Raw genomic sequence first — 17,736 nt, forward strand, 5'->3', positions numbered from 1 at the left:
TTTGCAAAAATTATTAATTAAATTATAGATCAGGAAATCTCATAAATTTTCAGTCTGTTATCTTCAATCGTGGTAAATCTCTCGGAGGAACGAGTAATCTTAACTACATGGCTTACATGAGAGGAAATCCCAACGATTTTGACAACTGGGCTAATTTAACTGAAGATGCGGATTGGAGTTATGTAAATCTTTTGCCATATTTTAAGAAATCTGAAAACTACCAAGGAAACTTTAAAGATGGTAATTAAAAGTTCAATCAATTTAAAAAAAGTTATAAATGCTTAACTAATAGAACTTGTCACAGATACCTTCCGTGGAACTGAAGGACCTCTAGCGGTCACCACGTCGAAGTTTGCCCCATTAGAGAAACAATTCTTAGAAGCCGCGAAAGAACTGGGATTCGAAATACGCGACCCAAACGCTATGCAGGCAGAGGGTAACATTTTGAAAAATTTCTAGCATCTAAAAATCATTCAGCATTTTTGATCTTGCAGGGTTTTCCCAACTCCAAAATACAATAGGCAATGGGAAGCGCTGCAGTGTGTATGACACGTTTATCAAGCCGGCTTTAAACCGGGAAAATTTAAAAGTTATTCGATACGCTCACGTGACAAGGGTAAGCTTCAATTTGCAATCGAAAATCTCGATGAATTTGAGATAATTCAGATGTTAATTCATCTCAGGTAAACCTAGATTCGAATAACACCGCGACTGGGGTAACGTACGTCAAGCATGGTAAAGAAGTAACTATCCTGGCGCGGAATGAGGTTATCATTTCCGCCGGGGCCATCGGGTCTCCCCAAATTTTAATGCTCTCCGGAATCGGGCCAGCCCAACATTTGCGTGATGTTCAGGCGAGTATTTTCAAAAATTCTCAAATAATTGTTGAAATTTTAAATTTTGTAATTTAAAAGAATTGATTTAGATTGCCCCGAAAGTAGATTTACCTGGAGTTGGACAACACTTTACCGATCACACCGGTGCATTAATTGGACCATTCGTCTTGAATGAATCCATCTCATTCATTCCAGAACGAAACTTATCTGCAGAATCATTTTCACAATACCAGGAGGATAATTCAGGTCCGTGTTTCGGAAATGTAAACCGTCAAAATTTTGGTGTTGTAATATTCCATAGAGTTTCCAGTTCTGAATAATTTTCTCAAAAATTTTACTGCAAAGATATATGTTTTCATTGTTTTTATTTATTCCTTAGGTCCTTTCTCTTCACCCGGGATGATGACAGCTGCCGGATTTATTAGCACCGACGGAAACCCATCCTGGCCAAATATTGGTCTCTTTCAAATCGCCAATGGAGTCGGACAAGGGTCTCCGTCAATGTTCACTTTTACCAAAAATGTTAGACGCGATATAATGCAGAAATATCTCAAAAATGTGATTGGAATGGATGCCGTGTATGTCGCGATTAACCAGGAATTACCAAAGAGTAGGGGATCAATCACTTTAAGAAGCAATGATCCGTTCGACCACCCGATAATCGAGCCCAACTGTTTCTCGCATCCTGACGACATTGAGGTCATGGTAAAAGGTGATTAAGGATTTTGATTCCTCAGAAATTTTAAATTCAAAATCAAGTTCTACAGATATTTTTTGAATTAACAAATTATGAATTTGTATTTGTTTGTTTAATTTCAGCGTGTCAATTTCTTGTAAAGTTCTACGAGCAAACTAAAGCCTGGCAGAGATTTAATGTAACCTTGATAAACACCCATTTTCCAGGATGTGAATCGCACAGTTTAAAAAGTGACGATTATTTCAGATGTTTTTTGCGTCAGTTTACCGGTAATTGAAAATTTGAAGGAATTCCGGTTTGCAAATTTCTGTTCAAAACTCCTAGCGTATAAGTATTAAAAATTGTATGCATTTTATAGGAACAAATTGGCACTATGCTTCCACATGTAAAATGGGAAGTAGGGATGATCCAATGGCTGTTGTGGACTCTTGTTTATGGTTTGTCTTTGACTGTTGATTATGAAATTGACGATTTAAAAAAATTCGTATCATAAACTCCTGCCATTGTTTCAGAGTAATTAACGTTTCACGACTACGAGTAGCGGATGCATCGATCATGCGGCATGATTCATGCCGCAACTGACCAATGCTAATACAAACGCACCAACTATAATGATTGGGGAAAAGGCGGCCGCTATGATTCTTCAGGATTGGAATGATTAATCTATTTTTCGCTATTAATAAGAATATGAACAAGAATATCCTCGCTAAACCTATGTAGTATCTAATTTGCTTTTTCCGTTTACAACAATCTGGGGAATGAAAGGACGAAGATGAAAGGACAATATTTAAAGCAAACACGATAAATACTTATCTGTACGCTGTATGTGGGCAGAATTAAGAATATTTGGGCCGACATTTCTAACAATTAATATACCCCAACACACAAACATGTATGACAACCACTTGCATGAGGAGTTGAAGAAGATTGCGGTCGAAAATATAGGAAAATTAATTAATTAGTAATGCAAGCTGTGTAGCCAAAGGTCTGGGGAACACATTGAGCAAGCGAAACAAATTCATCTAGGCCGATTAGAATTTTAGGGTGATTTTTAAAATTGTCCAATAAGGATCTGTGATCATCTGTAATTTATGCACGTAAGTATCTTTAAACTTTTTCATAACTTTAGACAAGTCATGAAGTTGCAGAAATGATATGCATAAAAGTTGACTCTTGATCAATCAATACAAATGATTGAAATATTTAAGTAATGATAGGTAACCTTGAACAGTTAAAAAGCTGGTAGTCATATAAATACACCGTATTGGGTTGGTAACAACTCTGTACCAGATTGGTAGTATAATAGTTTGTATTCTTTCTGAGTGGAAAATTTGTCATTACCACAACATTACTAAACGGTAATGCCTGTTATCGGCAATATGTACTCCGAACAGTAATGATTTAATATCAGTTAAATAAGTGCGAGTACCTATGTATGTAAGTATCCCTTTTCGCACAAATTGTCCTAATTGCAAGAGGCCAACCAGTAGAATTAGAAATTCTCAGTAATACAGTCATATTGGTTATAATCTTTCTGCCCAAAAAGTCCTGTTTTGATGGGCAAATGGAGCGTGCACACGCTCTTCCCTACTTTTGCACGGTTTCATGTGAAATTTTAAACTTTGTCCTAGAGATGCGAAATTTGGCATGCACATGCACCAAGATATGCTACTCATAATATAACATCAATTCCCGTTCCGTTCGCTATAAATTTTTCAGGAAACATCAAAAACCAAACGGAATAGGGGTGACATTTGGTTTTTGATTTTTCCTGAAAAATTTATAGCGAACGGAACGGGAATTGATGTTATATTATGAGTAGCATATCTTGGTGCATGTGCATGCCAAATTTCGCATCTCTAGGTCAAAGTTTAAAATTTCACATGAAACCGTGCAAAAGTAGGGAAGAGCGTGTGCACGCTCCATTTGCCCATCAAAACAGGACTTTTTGGGCAGAAGGGTTATAACCAATATGACTGTACCAGACGAATTTCAACAAACCCATTAAAAAAACATTTAAGTTAAATGCAGGATTTTGTTCGTAAAAATACCAGCATTTAACTAAATTTTCTAATATTTTGTGGCATTACATAAACAGGAAGTTATGTATTTGATGATAAAAGTACATCAATCTAGCTGATCCGTCCGTTTCCAGTCCACAGGTTAAAATATTTTGGCCATGTTATAATTTATGTATTTAAATTGTTGCAATGAGGTGAAGCTGTAAATTATACCTGTAATTGGCGAGTTGTGGATACACATAATTGTCAAACTGGCTACATATTTTTACATAGTGCAGTAATATAGCAATATAGAGCATAATAAGTTAAAATCAAAAGCAACTTGAAAATCGGGAACTAATAAATCAAATTTTAAATTGTATCATAGCGTCATTCAGACAAAGAAAGTCTACAGCTTGTCCTACATTTGGTTAGACAGTTTTACCTTATCGTTTGCAAAGAATTCCACTCTATGAACAGGTTTAGAATTTATCCAGCATGCAGTCTTTATCAAAGCGACTACCGCAAATTAATTTTGCCCTCCTCCAAACCCTTACTCCATTCGAGGCTTTGAAACGCTACGCAAAATTAAGTGAGTCACTATACCCCCAGCCACTAACTTTTAACAGGACCTCATGGAAACCCACCGCTTCTCCGGTAAAATCAAAACTAATTCCGTGGTACGCTCTGGCCTTCCTTATTGTCATGACAGCAACCAACTTGTACTTAATCTTATTCCAACAATTACTCTCACACGAGAAAGATATTGACATTTCTGTGGCAGTGTGTCTCATCCTGGTAATAGAATGTGTTATTGTCACACTTTGTACAACAATTTGCTCCACCTATAATTTCCGTGCTGATGAACTATGCTTCGTGATTGGAAATCTGTTGACCATTAGTGGTAACTCATAAATACTGTTTAAACTAGACTCTTGAACCGGACGTGAGGCTCCCAAAATTGTTTGAATTAAATCCTCCGCCCGTCCCGCGAACTAGACAGCAGATTAGTAAATACTGCTGTACTCGTAATACCCGAATTCTGTCCTGTCGATTTATGGTAAATAGTTTCCAAAAAGTTTCGATGTTGTTTGTATCACGTTGTTCAGTCATTTGTTTTCTCGCCTGTTGAATGATCTTCCACGGATTATGTGCTTTCTGGCCAACATCCTGGAAAAGGGGACAGTATGAACGATAGGACAGAATTCACATTGCGAGACCCCCGGCTCCTTGCCAAATGTGGATATTGCATTACATACGTATTTTTATTTGCAGCAACCTTTAAAGAATCGACCAATCTGGTCGGTATTTTTCTCCATGGACTTATCAGCCCTATTATTACCATGCCCGTGGGCGCTTGTGGTACTGTAATTTTAGATCAAACATTGGACCCTACCTACTTCTGGCTTCGCAAAGTTACTATTATCTCCTCAAAATTGCAGTTATTTATCAGGGCTATGGTCATCTTTTGCGTGGCACTTCACACTGCCATAGTAATATTTGGATTTGGGGTTATAGGTGTTAATATAATCCTACTGATATTGGAGACGCTGGAGAGGGTACCGTCTTCAACTTGTAGTAAACAATCCAGTATTTGTAAATTTGCCACAGACGTACAGACTTATCGTCAACTCCAGATAATAACTCATGTCACGAACATAGTTTTCTGGTACGTTCTACCTGTTTTGTCTTTAGAAGTGGTAATAGGTGCTGTTATAATGGGATATATGCTCATAAAAATGACTGGGAATATATCATACGTAGTGGTGATTTTAGAGATGATGCTCAATGCATTAATCTTTGGGTTTATTCTGATAGCATTTCCCTTAGGGGCGGATGTGATAAAGAAGTCGGTTGATTCTCTGAGAATATTAGGATTACAAGGTGGTGTAAGTTATAGCAAACGGCAGCTGCGTAGTTGTAGACCTCTCAAGATTTGGGCCGGTTCGTACTTTTACATCCATAGAGGCACAGGGATGATGCTACTAGGTTTGATTGCATATTACACAATGTCCTCGGTAGTTTCGATCTGAAAAGTGTGCTCATATGTAGGTTTATGTTACGGTTAGAAACTATGTTTTGTGGTGTCATATATTGGACACACATCTGCAAACAAAAAACATTCAATTTTCGGTTTTGAATATTTTTCTTCAGGAACGCTACGCACAAACGTATAAGATGCGGACCCAGGAAGACTGCATCGATCAGGCCTGTAGTGAATTATTAATTAAATCTTGATAAATAGAATACTTTGTCGGCAATATCAGCACTATCAGCTTTTTGATTGTGATATTTTTTGTTGGGTCCAAATTTTTTTTTGCTTTATTTAATTGTAATTAATTAATAAATCCTATATGATTGGGATACAATTGTGCATGTGCCAAAGTAAACACAAAAGGCTCACTTGAAAACAGGGTATGCTACCCCGGGTTTTTGGGGTATTGGGGATTTGCGGGTTTTGGTGGGTTTTGGGGTAGCAAAAATGAGCAATACCCACGGGTAGTCGGGGTTTTCAAATTCCATAAAGTATGGTAACAGGGCTTTACTAGCAATTCTACAATTTAATTAGTTAAATTATTAAATTGAATTAATAAGTAGTTTTGTTGCGAAATTGCTGAAAAAGCAGACTTTTTTCAAAACTTAATACATAAGGTAGTGACACCGTTTTCCTCGAAAACCCCGAATACCAGCAAAACCCAGGTAAAACCCCTGGGTATGGGTTTTCAATAGCAAAACCCGGGGTTTTCCTTACCTGCTTGAAAACCTGCACGCATTATGCGAGTGACCGCATCGTCAACCACACCCCTCCATCAGCAAAAGAGCTGCCCTCCGCTCGTCACCAAAATGGTCACAGTGTAACCAAATGTTATTTTTACACGGAAATTTTGTTACATCCTTGGACTATAATTGAGAATGTATGTATCGATCGCATGTAGTGGGATTGCTACGTCGGGGATACACATTAATAGTGTCCCTGGTAAGAAGAAAAAAGTTTCCCAGTGGATTGTTGAATGTACTTATGTATTTGGGTTTATTAGAACCTTTTCGGCAATACCCCCATAAGGCTACAATCATTAACCTTAATTATAGGTTAGGTTACAACATTAGCATTAAATAACGAATCAATAACAATACAATGACAATTATTTTCTTTACATACAGTATGTAACTTATTTAATGCTACGATTTTTAATTTCAAATTCAACTTCAATTTTCCCAAGAACAGGTTGATATTTCAAAATTGTTTTCATACCAATTCTTCACCATATATTGGACTGCATTGAGGAAAATTTTCAGAGGGATGGAGATAAAACTGTAGAATACACAAATATTTCAATGTCAAAATATTGCGAATTGCACGTTACATAATTAATGCTACGATACACAACCAGTACAAATTTGCAGTCTTTCCTAAATACAGAGCAGAATTTCGAACGGATAAACAATTCTGTCGTATTTCTGCTACAAATGAAAATAATCTGCCGAATTAAAATAAATAAATAACAAAGGACACCGTTTTCAGTATAAAAATATTGGGAAAGTGACCTCCTCCCATTAATAACGCCTAACTTTAAGGAAACTTTGGAAACAATTTAAAATACACGCGGGATCTGTTCTAAGGCTCACCGGAGAAAGGAAAACTACAGGACCTGTAGCGAATTGTAACCGTCAGGGTCTTAAACCCAGTAAAACACCACACCCGCACGCGGGGATTGTAAAAACAGTGACAATGATGCTTGTCTGTCCGCGCCAGAAATTGTGAAAGATGTTCAAAGTGACCGTTTTACTGCTGTACACATATGAATGATTAGACATAGGCTGATATTCGCAGGAATATCTGGGGAAATTCCAAATTCCACACCATACACCTTAGCGAATAATCACAAGAAACGCTTTGCGTGGGCAATGTAAAGAAAAGATTATCCCATGGCTACCGGAAACAATTTTTGTTCTCAGATTGGACCCTAATTCAACTTCTTAGCTCAGATGGAACGATAAGAGTGCGGAAGGAGCCCAAATAAGTCTTAAGAAATTGATTTCTGAGACAAGCTATCAAACATAGCAGAGATAAGGAAATCTAGGCTATTTGTACCGCCAAATCCTGATGAGAAACTTTCGAAATCTTGCAGGGAGATAATGTTTTGGGGCAGTTTATGTTGCTTCAGGGTAGCAAGATTGATGTGCGTCGCTGGGATCATGACCAAAGAGGTTTACCTTGATTTGTTAGAAATAAATATTGGCCAATTTGCAACAAAGACAGACTTTGGTCAGAGATTTATTTTCAGAAACGTCGAATATTAGACAAATATTACAAAAATCATCTCAAAATGCATCAAGGACAATGATACAAAGGTTTTGGACTGAATTTCAAATTTCTTGACCTCAACTCGATCGACCATAACCCAAAAATTCTGCAGCGTCTGGTGACAACACTAAAACTGACAAGCACGGCTCCCCGGCACACCCGTCATCACAGAAAAGTTAACAAACATCGACCATAGCGTAACCGAAGGATTTGTGGATTAGATGCCCAAACGATTTCAATCGGTTATTCGGGTCTGACGAAATATTGAACCGCTCATACCGCCGTAGCATTAATTATGTAACGTGCAATTCGCAAAATTTTGATATTAAAATATTTGTGGATTCAACAGTTTCATCTCCATTCCTTTGAAAATTTGCCTCAATGTAGTCCAATATATGGTGAAGAATTGGTATGAAAACAATTTTGAAATATCAACCTGTTCTCGAGAAAATTGAAGTTGAATTTTAAATTAAAAATCGTAGCATTAAATAAGTTACATACTGTACATACTGAAAGTGACCGTTAAAATATATAGATTTGTATATACATGTACAATTCATGCGTTGGTAATATTTATTTCGCAATAACGATGAAGCCAAAATTTCAGAACCTCTACATATATTTATGTATGTGCGCAATTAATATTAATGCTTACAATTATTTAACATCCTGTTATTCGTCCTCGTACCTATTTAGTATTATGTATTCATCCCATCCCGGTGGTCTACGTGGCCCACACAATAATTCATCTCATATTTTCTATTTTCAGGTACATCAAACCCTAAACATTTCTCTCAACAACACAAAATGTCCCCCATTTTCTACACTTTCTTCTTTATCATTGTACTTTTCACGCCTAAAGTGAGAACTTGGAGCGTTCATTTCTACTCGACGCAACTACCATCTTACGAACCAGGTTCTTATAATTTCATCCAATTTTACAACAATCCAAAATTCCATGGAAAAATGATAATTTCTTGGGAAATATATTCAAACTCTAACCGTTCCGTACAACTTTTGGAGAAACTCCAGTTTTCTTCGTATTTATATGCAATCCACGCCTTTCAAGGGAATCACGATTCTCACGCGGATTTTTATAAACCTTTCCAAATTCAAATGGTTTCTTCATTTTCCACCACATTTTTTCACTTTTCACAAGATCTTGCTAGTTACAAGCCCATTAGTGCGTTTTTCATGATAAAATGCAAACTGTACTTTACATTCAAAGAACGCCCAAACATATACCAATTTTTAATCGTTGGTAAAGCTTCCGTATTGCATGAATTTCCTTCAAACGTCGCGCTAACTTCTTTAGCTCTACATCTCACAGAGTTTTCCACTCCGCCCTATAAAAGACACATTTACCTACGGAATCCTACTATACCTTGCACATTAAAACCGAAAATGTGGAGTCCTATCGTCCCACCATGTACCGCACACAATTCGGTCATTAGCATGCAAGCAAATATCTTCAACTTCACAGCAACTCAATCTCCGATGTTCGAAGAAATTGGTTACGCGACTTTCAAAAGCGTTCCGAAAGTCGACGTAATTTCCCTCGTGGAATTTTCTGAATGCCAAATCATTCTAATCTACTCCAAAAAAGAATTTCCTATTAACAAAGACTGGATCGTGTGGTTCACTCCGTACGAGAAATTCGTGTGGATCGCAACGTTTCTATCTTTCTCTATAATTGCGTTGATTTCTTGGATTGCCGAAGGAATCAAGGACGAAATTTTCACCCGGGAAAATCTCGAGTTTCAAATTTTCTTTCAAATTTCAATCCTTATGAGACAACCGATCCGAAATTTTAATGGGGGAAATATAATTCCGGGATTCATCAGCCTAGTTCTTCTCTGTGCTTATGAAACATTCATATCGGGAAGACTCATTGCTCCCACGCCTCCAATAAAATTTCGGCATGTTGGAGACCTTGTAAATTCTGGGTATAAAGTTGACTTTGATTATGCAGGAAATCCTCGATCTCCTGACATTAAAACGATCCACGATGTCAAAGAAGAATTTCGAAAGTATGGAATCCTGCACAAACTAAACTCCACATTTGTTGATCTATCTCATGTCATTGATGAATTAAGGCGGGGGAATAGAGAAACGCAGTTTGCAAGTCATTTCATGCAGTCGAAACTAGGAAATAGCGAGATGTTTAAGATTCGTAGAATGCAAATGACGGGGACGGCAGAGGAATTTAAAAGGGGTCAGGAGATTTATTGCGATTTCGTGACGTTAGGAAATGTTCGACCTGTATATTTTCTATACAGCACGAGATTACTGGGAGAAATGCGTAAAGTTCATAAACAATTGATGGCCGGTGGATTTATTTGGTATTGGGATAGTGTGTTTTGGAATTGGCATTTTTTAAGAGCCAAGGCTCACATGCTTTGGGGAAAAGTTGTATTTTTTGAAATTTCTTCGGAAGAATTATTTAGGAAACTGTTGATCGAACTGGACAGTTTACGCATGTTATTTTTCATGTGGGTATTCTTTATGGTATCGAGTTCGCTAGAGTTTCTATCTCTAGAGGTTAAGTTACACCTATTTATAAAAATCTTGTTAAACAAAGTTTTACAGAAATTTAAAGTTATTCGATCTCGTTTCAAAATCGCACTGCATAAAATTGTGAAACTTTTTATACAGTATATACATATATGAGGGTAGGATTCTGCAGATTCCTAAGTGAGGAATAATAAGGTTTGGATAGGTTTTCGGTAGATAAAATTAGTCCGTAAAAGTTCAAAGAGACAACTAACAACTAAATACATAAGTATCTAAAATTGTTCAAATAGGATTTTGTCGACTTGTCAAAACAAGGCGAAGTTGTTCAAAATTATTTATTTAAGCTAGAAGTATTCACAGATTTTTAAGGTCAGGGTAAGGTCCAAATAATTATGGTCGTGACAAGGAATATGTGACTTACTTATCATATTTATTGATTCTGGTTTGTATGGTCAATTAAACATGCCTTATGTGACTCATATATTTGCCCGTGTATTTTTCATAGAAAATAGTCGCTTCTCCTCCCGAGTTTTTAAATTATAAGGCTGATCAATCATGTTTATTTCGAATCAATTTAAACTCGATAATTATAGAATTATACTAGCACACATTTTATTGCACAGAAATTTTCTACTTAATAAGTGGAAGAATGTCGACGTCAGCAGCGACACAAACTTCGACCCTCAAGTTATCAGAGTGCAATATGCTTGCACGGAATTCGACCACTTGGCCAGCAAGGACATCATTCGGTACGACGGTGTACTTGGCTGTGTAAATGAATCCTGGCTGCACGGAAGAGTTGGGGAGGACAGTGTTGATAATTACCGTACAGAAGCCAGCATTCATGCAAATTTCGACACGAAGGTCAAGCGAGGGAGAAGAGGAGCCTGGAATTTAGATATTTAGATCGACAAAATGAGAATTTGCAATTAATGAATTCAAAATTTCTGAAATTCCTTACTTGGCATAAAGTCATTCTCACAATCGTACACAGTTCCAGGTCTCAGGCTACAACGTCCGCTGCAATCGCTGATTCTGAGCTGAAGTTGGGTCCCTACGCCTCCACATCGCGTGACTGCAAATACATAATGATGAAGTTGTCAATTAGTAAAAAACAGATTCAAATTGTTTCGCTTTAAAGGTACCACATAGTTATTTTTTACCTGGGTCAACAACTCCAGCCTTTGCGGCCGCGATGAGGGTCAAAATAATGGCGAAAAGTTTCTGCATTTTGCAATGTCAAGTTGTACTGTTGAATTTTATTGGTTTTGAAATGCTCCTGGATACTAAATTAATCTCCTTCCTCTGCTTTTTATACCGCACAGAAGTCCTGCATAACTGCGTATTGGACCTTGGGAAAAAATGACCCGACTTAAAATAGTTTATCACTATTGGAATTCGTTATGTAAAATGTTTAATCCAACAATTTGGATGAGTTGATAGACATGTATGTACAGAAGGCTTTTGGGGTTAATTTGTCACAGATTAATGAAAAAAGAGTAACCAAATCATGGATAAATTTGAAGAGATTATTGTCATGTTCTAATGCTAGTGTTCGATTTTGTTGTCCAAAACTAATTTTTGGTATTAAACAATTGTCAAAAGTAGGGTTGTTGTAGGGTTGTTGTCGGATCGGATTGGATACAAATAATTTGGATTTTGATCGTCCTGAGGTATCTTAAATAACAAGATGTCATTTCCAATTTTTTGCCATTTTCCCACTGATTTTGACGATATCCAAGCCAAACCCTGATACTTGCATAATTTTTTCCGGTCTAATGCAGTTGCGGAATGATTTATGAGCATTGTATACAAATATTTCTTTGGCAAGGAGGAACGCCACAAATATTTATTTACTGTTGCACAAATCCGTTTATTGATATGAAAGGCTTGCCCGTCGTGTAAAATTTATCTGAAACTTTTACATAAATCCATCAACCGATACATTGATACAAAACAGGTAATCCTTTCATAATCCTTTCTCTCAACTGGATTAGAGTTTCGACTACATAAGTTAAGTTGATGCACAAAGTCTATTTGTGTTTGGTTGAAAAAGCACAATCTTTGGACTTGGTTACTGGGTACGATTATTTTAAATACGTCAATTGGATCAAAATTCCATTCCACGCAAAAGAGATAAATATATATATTTATATATATATTTATATAGTAAAGTTTTCCCCTTTTCCCCGTCATTCAGAAATAATCTAATTAAACAACGAATGCATGTTTTAATAGCAATGACGCTACATTCAATAGTTATTTAAGTTGTTATGTGACGTTACTAGAATATCATAACAGTTTATATTTTAATATTGAATTTTATTTATCTAACTTAACGAAGCAAAGTGGAATTTTGATGAGAACTATAATTTTTTTAATCCATTCGTATCAATAATATGCCTAATTCTATACTCATTCAACATTTACCTTACTTAACATGACTTTGAATATGTAAAGGAATAAAATATAATGTTTGCATACACTGAATGGGTGTAATTTAATTTAATAAATATGTGTATGTATACTTTGTGATAATGCAACAATATAATAAAATAAGTATTTGAGTCTCATGTAAATTGGAAAATCCATGATATCTCTTATACGCGTAATAAGTATGTGTTTATGCACTTATTTGCATGCATATGTATGTATGTATTTATATCGTGCCATATTTATGCTATGCATGTAATAAAATAAATGTGAAAGCACATCCGGTTCGTGATCTGTCGCTTTATATTACTTTATATGCTTGACATGAGAATAGTAAAACTATGTTTATCTCGTAACCACAGGTTTTATTTAACTAATGGCATTGAATCTGATACACTCAATGTCAAATTTCCTCAATTAAAATTTCAGCTTGATAAATAGCATATTATCATCTTACATACGGAATATAATTAAATGTTTGGCTTCTGTTAACCGTAAAAAAATATACTTATTTTTTATCAGCCATGAAATTACTTGCAGGAATTCTATTCGTAGCTTTCGTAACTGATCAGAGTACAGGTGAATACATAAATTTAGTAAATATTTCACTCCACCGGGACAAAATGCAAATTTTTGCGATTTTAAAGGTCTGAAATGTTACACTTGTGAAAAGGGAGTGCTCACCAACGGAACAATGCTCAACTGGACAGATTTTGGAAACTGTGACGATTTTCATAAAGTTAGTGACGCAGAGAGGAAGAGAAGTTTCTCAGTGGATTGTCCACCTGAGAGCAAAGGTGCAAATACTTAATAAAATATCAAGTATTTTAAAATTATTTGCATGATTATCTGTTTTTATGTACGTATATGTTAAGGTTGCTGGCAATCTGTATCGGAAGGACTACCGTTTTCAGGAGGAAAATTAAACACGGAACTTTACTCGTGCCATCATTCCGGTCTGCATGATAATCAAAGGGAAGAATTAATTTTTGGACAGTGTGTCAATTTAAAACGGAATGGAATAGACTCTGTGAAGGCCTGTCTCTGTCGAGGAGACTATTGTTTAGTTAAGAGTGGAATTCACCTACAATTAAAGAATTCGAAAAAGGATAAGGTTCATGAACTAAACAAGAAATAAATAAATAATGTTTATGAATGTAATCTGGAATGAAATCCTATTTTTTCTGAGATACTTTTCAAGTAGTAAATTGTCAATATGTTTCGTTTATGATTAATTGGTCGTAAAACTCATGCTCAATTCAGATAATTGGTTTAAATCATGTACATATGTATATGAAATCAACTTTTGTGTCGACAGATCATCCAACATGGGCAATGGTATTTATCGGCTGGATAGGCACTCATTTTATACATACATTTGCTTAAACACGGAACGATTATATTTACATACATATGTACGTACGTACATGCATACATAAATACTTATGTACAGCAGTACATCCTACATACGTATGTATGTATATGCTTGAAAGGGTCGGGTTTCCCTCAAGGACCCCTTTTACTATGTTACACTCGATATATACAAGTACGCGTGTACGTATTTACATTACTGATATTTCGATTTCCATCCCACTTATGCATTTCCCTGAAAATATTAAACAACTGTTAAACACATTCATACGTCCTTGTTAGTATAAATCAAATCATCTTTCACTGGGTCACACTTACATATCTTTAGCTTGCTTGTAAAATATTAGCTAAGCTATAACTTAAATCTCATACATAAATAATTACCCAATCCAGACTCACACTAAATTTGCAATAATAAATACATAAACACAAAACCAAAAAATGTCCCTCCACCCTCCCAACTTTGACTCCAACTTGCAAAACGCTCAAGAAGAACAAATTCCCGTAGTCGACTGCAACATCCCACCACCGATAACAACCTTTTCCACAATACTCCAAAGTGGGGCTGGATTTCACCTGCAGTTACAGTATTTAACGGACAACATCATCACCCCATTTCGCAACCGCGTCGTGTACGAGAACGCTGGACAATTAGAGGACAAAGTCTCTCTGGGGATTTTTCTCTATGAAACTAATAAAGATTCGACAGTACTGATCGTCGAAGCTCTGAAAAACGAGCTGTCCATCCAGGAAGCGGGGACAAACTTCGGCTTGATCACTGTCCATCATAACGGTGACTACACGAGGAACTATTCCACTGGGCTTTGCAATTTCTTCTCTGACGCCCTCGAAAAAGCTCAGCAGTACGATTACGCCATTATTTTCCACCAAGCTGACGGGAGAAGTATATGTGAGTGAGGAATTTAATAATTACAGTTATAACAAAATAATTTCATATTAAAGTCCAAAGCTTTAAACCGATCACCTCTTTAAGGACGAATTTTTACTTTGGGACATTTTCCAAAAATTTTCCTTACAAACTGATTTTTTCAAAGGTTTGCATTTTGTAGTTGATTCCAAAATTGGTCAGTAAATAAATTGATCTAGGGGCATACTTGAATTCATACATACATAAAATAAAATTTGTAAAAAATAATTCGACAAAGGTTAAAATTTCAAAACTTTTCCCCAGTCTGAAATATTTAGTTTCATTTATTTCGCAGATGCAGTATGGGATTTAGAGAGGCACCTGATTCCTGGAAAACATCTCCTTGTCGTTGCTAGCACTGAAAAACATTCTATTTCTGGGTAGGTATCAAACATCATTTTTAATTAACTTTTTAATGAAGATTATATATACATAAATACTTAAAGAATGAAGATTAAGAATGAAGGCAGGCACCCATTCAATTTATTGGAATGAATTATTATTATTGGAATTGCTCTAGGAATTTCAAATTTCTCCACATTCCGGACTATATGACCACCCATATGCGGCAGACGGTTGTGCGTGAGTGCACCTCAAAATGGATTAATCTACCTGGACCTCAAGTTATAGACGATGTGGTGGGAAAGACGAGCGCATTTACGATGTCAAAACGTTATGTCAGAAGGCGTACAGTTTGGGGCTGTCCAGACTAATGGAGAGTAGAGGATTATCTGACAAGGAAATAATTCGGGTGGAGGATGTTCAAGTAGAGATGGAGGATTGGAAGGCCGCGTTTAATGTATTGGTTGCGCCAAATGGAACTTGGGATCCAGAAGATGGTAAGTTTTTTTTGTAACACAAAAAAGCAAATATAAAACGTGGCAAATTGTTCATACATATTTTTTTCACACCTCACTTTTGATGTATTTTATTTATAAATACTATTTAAAGTAGGGAACGTTCATAAAATAGGTAACACAAAATTCGCGATATTTTTTATCCCTCCCTCTCCCCACGTAGCGGGTTACATCCTCTTTTTTGCATGTGGCGCAAGTTCACCCGTGACGCAAGAGGCCGACACCTCCTCTGCGTTAAGTATTTTATGAACGTTTTAACTTGGAAATCGCGTCTAGTTGAGGCCGATATTCGGAGCAAATATTAAATTTTTAAATTCTAGGCACCCTGTAGTCGAAAAAATAAGATTTGGTGTCATATCGAGTTTATTTTTATTTTTTTAAATTACATATTTCCATAAACAAGTTGTGCTTATATTTTTTCAAGAATCTAAAAATACTGTATTTTAGGATCTTCGACACATAAGAGGCCGAAGGTGGCAGAAAGTGAAGCCATAATTCCAGGAATGTTGGATCTGAGTATCATAACAAATCAGAACCGCGTGGTTGGAGCGATAAGGCAATTTGTTGATCAGAATATCGGCCCAGTTTTGGACATAAAATTAACTCCTCGTGTAACTGGGTTCGCCGTGGTCACGGTTAAGATTAAGTCCACAAAGGAATAAACATCTTTAATTCCTGCCAATGCAAAAATTTCGAGTATCTCATGAAAAACTTTCCGAAAAAATTAAATACTCGTACAAACCTAATGTTTTTTGTTGTAAATTTCGTTTTTTACAAACTTATGCTATTATAATAATTTTAATGTATTTACCTGATTCGAAAATTACACATCAGTCAAGATTCAATTGTAACAAATAAAACCACCATAAGGGATTAAATTCAATATGTAAATATTTTGCATACAACTTTTAATCAATTACTGCAGTAATTGATTAGAAGTTGTATGGAGGTTGAGCGGTTGACAGACAATGCTTGATTGTGATTATTTCTAGGAAATATCATCTATAAAATAATGTAACAAAAAACTATCGATGTAATTAGCAAATTTCAAATACACAATTCCGAAATAACTCTTACTATAAAACTGTACTAGTAATTAGTACCAACATATTTATTGATATACATATTTATCTATTTCATTTTCAAGTAAAACATTAACAGTACTACAAATATCAACATAATTTGTTAAAGTTATATAAATACGCAGTTTATAATTAAACTTAACATTTTTGCATGGACATTGAAAACAACTTGACAAGCTGTACCCATTTTATACGATTACCGGAAAAAATCACCTGGAAAAAATCACCTCGGAAAATATCTCCCGGAAAGAATCTCCAATGGAAATAATCCCCTATGAAAGAATATCCTATGGAAAAAATCACCAGTGGACAAAATCACCATCGGAAAAATCTCCAAATTAATAAATTATAGATTTACTACAAATAATATAGAAATAGACTGGTCAGCTTGTGTTGAATTCATGTAACTCTTATTTTTTCACTCTATATACATACATATATGTACAAACATACGTGCATACTCAGGAGGAAGTCTTCACTGTATTCTATTCTAAATTTCGACTGTTGTAGTCTAAGATAACCCAATGTCAAACTCAAATATTTTCATTTTTTAATATTTTTGCAAAATTTTCTGACCAGGGAACGATCAAAATTTCCTAAAGTTGAATTTATGAAGCATTTGATATGAGAACCTGAGTACAATGTTGCACATACATATTTTCAAAATCCTAACAAATTAAAATCTTTGGTGGTTTTAGTGTTTTAAACCCTT

At 35.7% G+C, this 17,736-nt stretch overlaps 4 protein-coding genes across 4 annotated transcripts; 3 read left to right on the forward strand and 1 right to left on the reverse strand.

Moving 5' to 3' along the window:
- Positions 1-23: 23 nt before the first annotated feature.
- On the forward strand, positions 24-2,621 carry LOC110857875 (oxygen-dependent choline dehydrogenase-like; the record flags this gene model as incomplete). The annotated part of the gene is given in 10 exon segments (XM_035858232.1): positions 24-240; positions 305-436; positions 495-616; positions 684-854; positions 926-1,082; positions 1,216-1,548; positions 1,656-1,802; positions 1,892-1,984; positions 2,048-2,088; positions 2,091-2,621. Coding segments are annotated over 10 exon segments (1,518 nt in total), but the record flags the coding sequence as incomplete, so codon positions are not given.
- Positions 2,622-10,882: 8,261 nt separating this feature from the next.
- LOC110857907 lies at positions 10,883-11,692 on the reverse strand. Its single transcript, XM_022106520.2, has 3 exons — positions 11,517-11,692; positions 11,315-11,428; positions 10,883-11,240 (listed from the first exon to the last, which is right to left on the reverse strand). Exons 1-3 carry the CDS (start codon positions 11,581-11,583, stop codon positions 10,984-10,986), a joined length of 438 nt encoding a protein of 145 aa, XP_021962212.1. The 5' UTR covers positions 11,584-11,692; the 3' UTR covers positions 10,883-10,983.
- A 1,461-nt stretch (positions 11,693-13,153) lies between these two features.
- LOC110857906 lies at positions 13,154-13,947 on the forward strand. The gene is made up of 3 exons (XM_022106519.2): positions 13,154-13,365; positions 13,434-13,583; positions 13,662-13,947. The coding sequence occupies exons 1-3, from the start codon at positions 13,311-13,313 to the stop codon at positions 13,922-13,924; spliced, it is 468 nt and encodes a 155-aa protein (XP_021962211.1). The 5' UTR covers positions 13,154-13,310; the 3' UTR covers positions 13,925-13,947.
- Positions 13,948-14,398: 451 nt separating this feature from the next.
- On the forward strand, positions 14,399-15,905 carry LOC110857877. Its single transcript, XM_035858278.1, has 3 exons — positions 14,399-15,067; positions 15,381-15,465; positions 15,606-15,905. The coding sequence occupies exons 1-3, from the start codon at positions 14,599-14,601 to the stop codon at positions 15,796-15,798; spliced, it is 747 nt and encodes a 248-aa protein (XP_035714171.1). The 5' UTR covers positions 14,399-14,598; the 3' UTR covers positions 15,799-15,905.
- Positions 15,906-17,736: the final 1,831 nt, after the last annotated feature.

Source organism: Folsomia candida, unplaced genomic scaffold (assembly GCF_002217175.1).
Source record: "Folsomia candida strain VU population unplaced genomic scaffold, ASM221717v1 Fcan01_Sc019, whole genome shotgun sequence".
NCBI classification, from domain to species: Eukaryota; Metazoa; Arthropoda; class Collembola; order Entomobryomorpha; family Isotomidae; genus Folsomia; species Folsomia candida.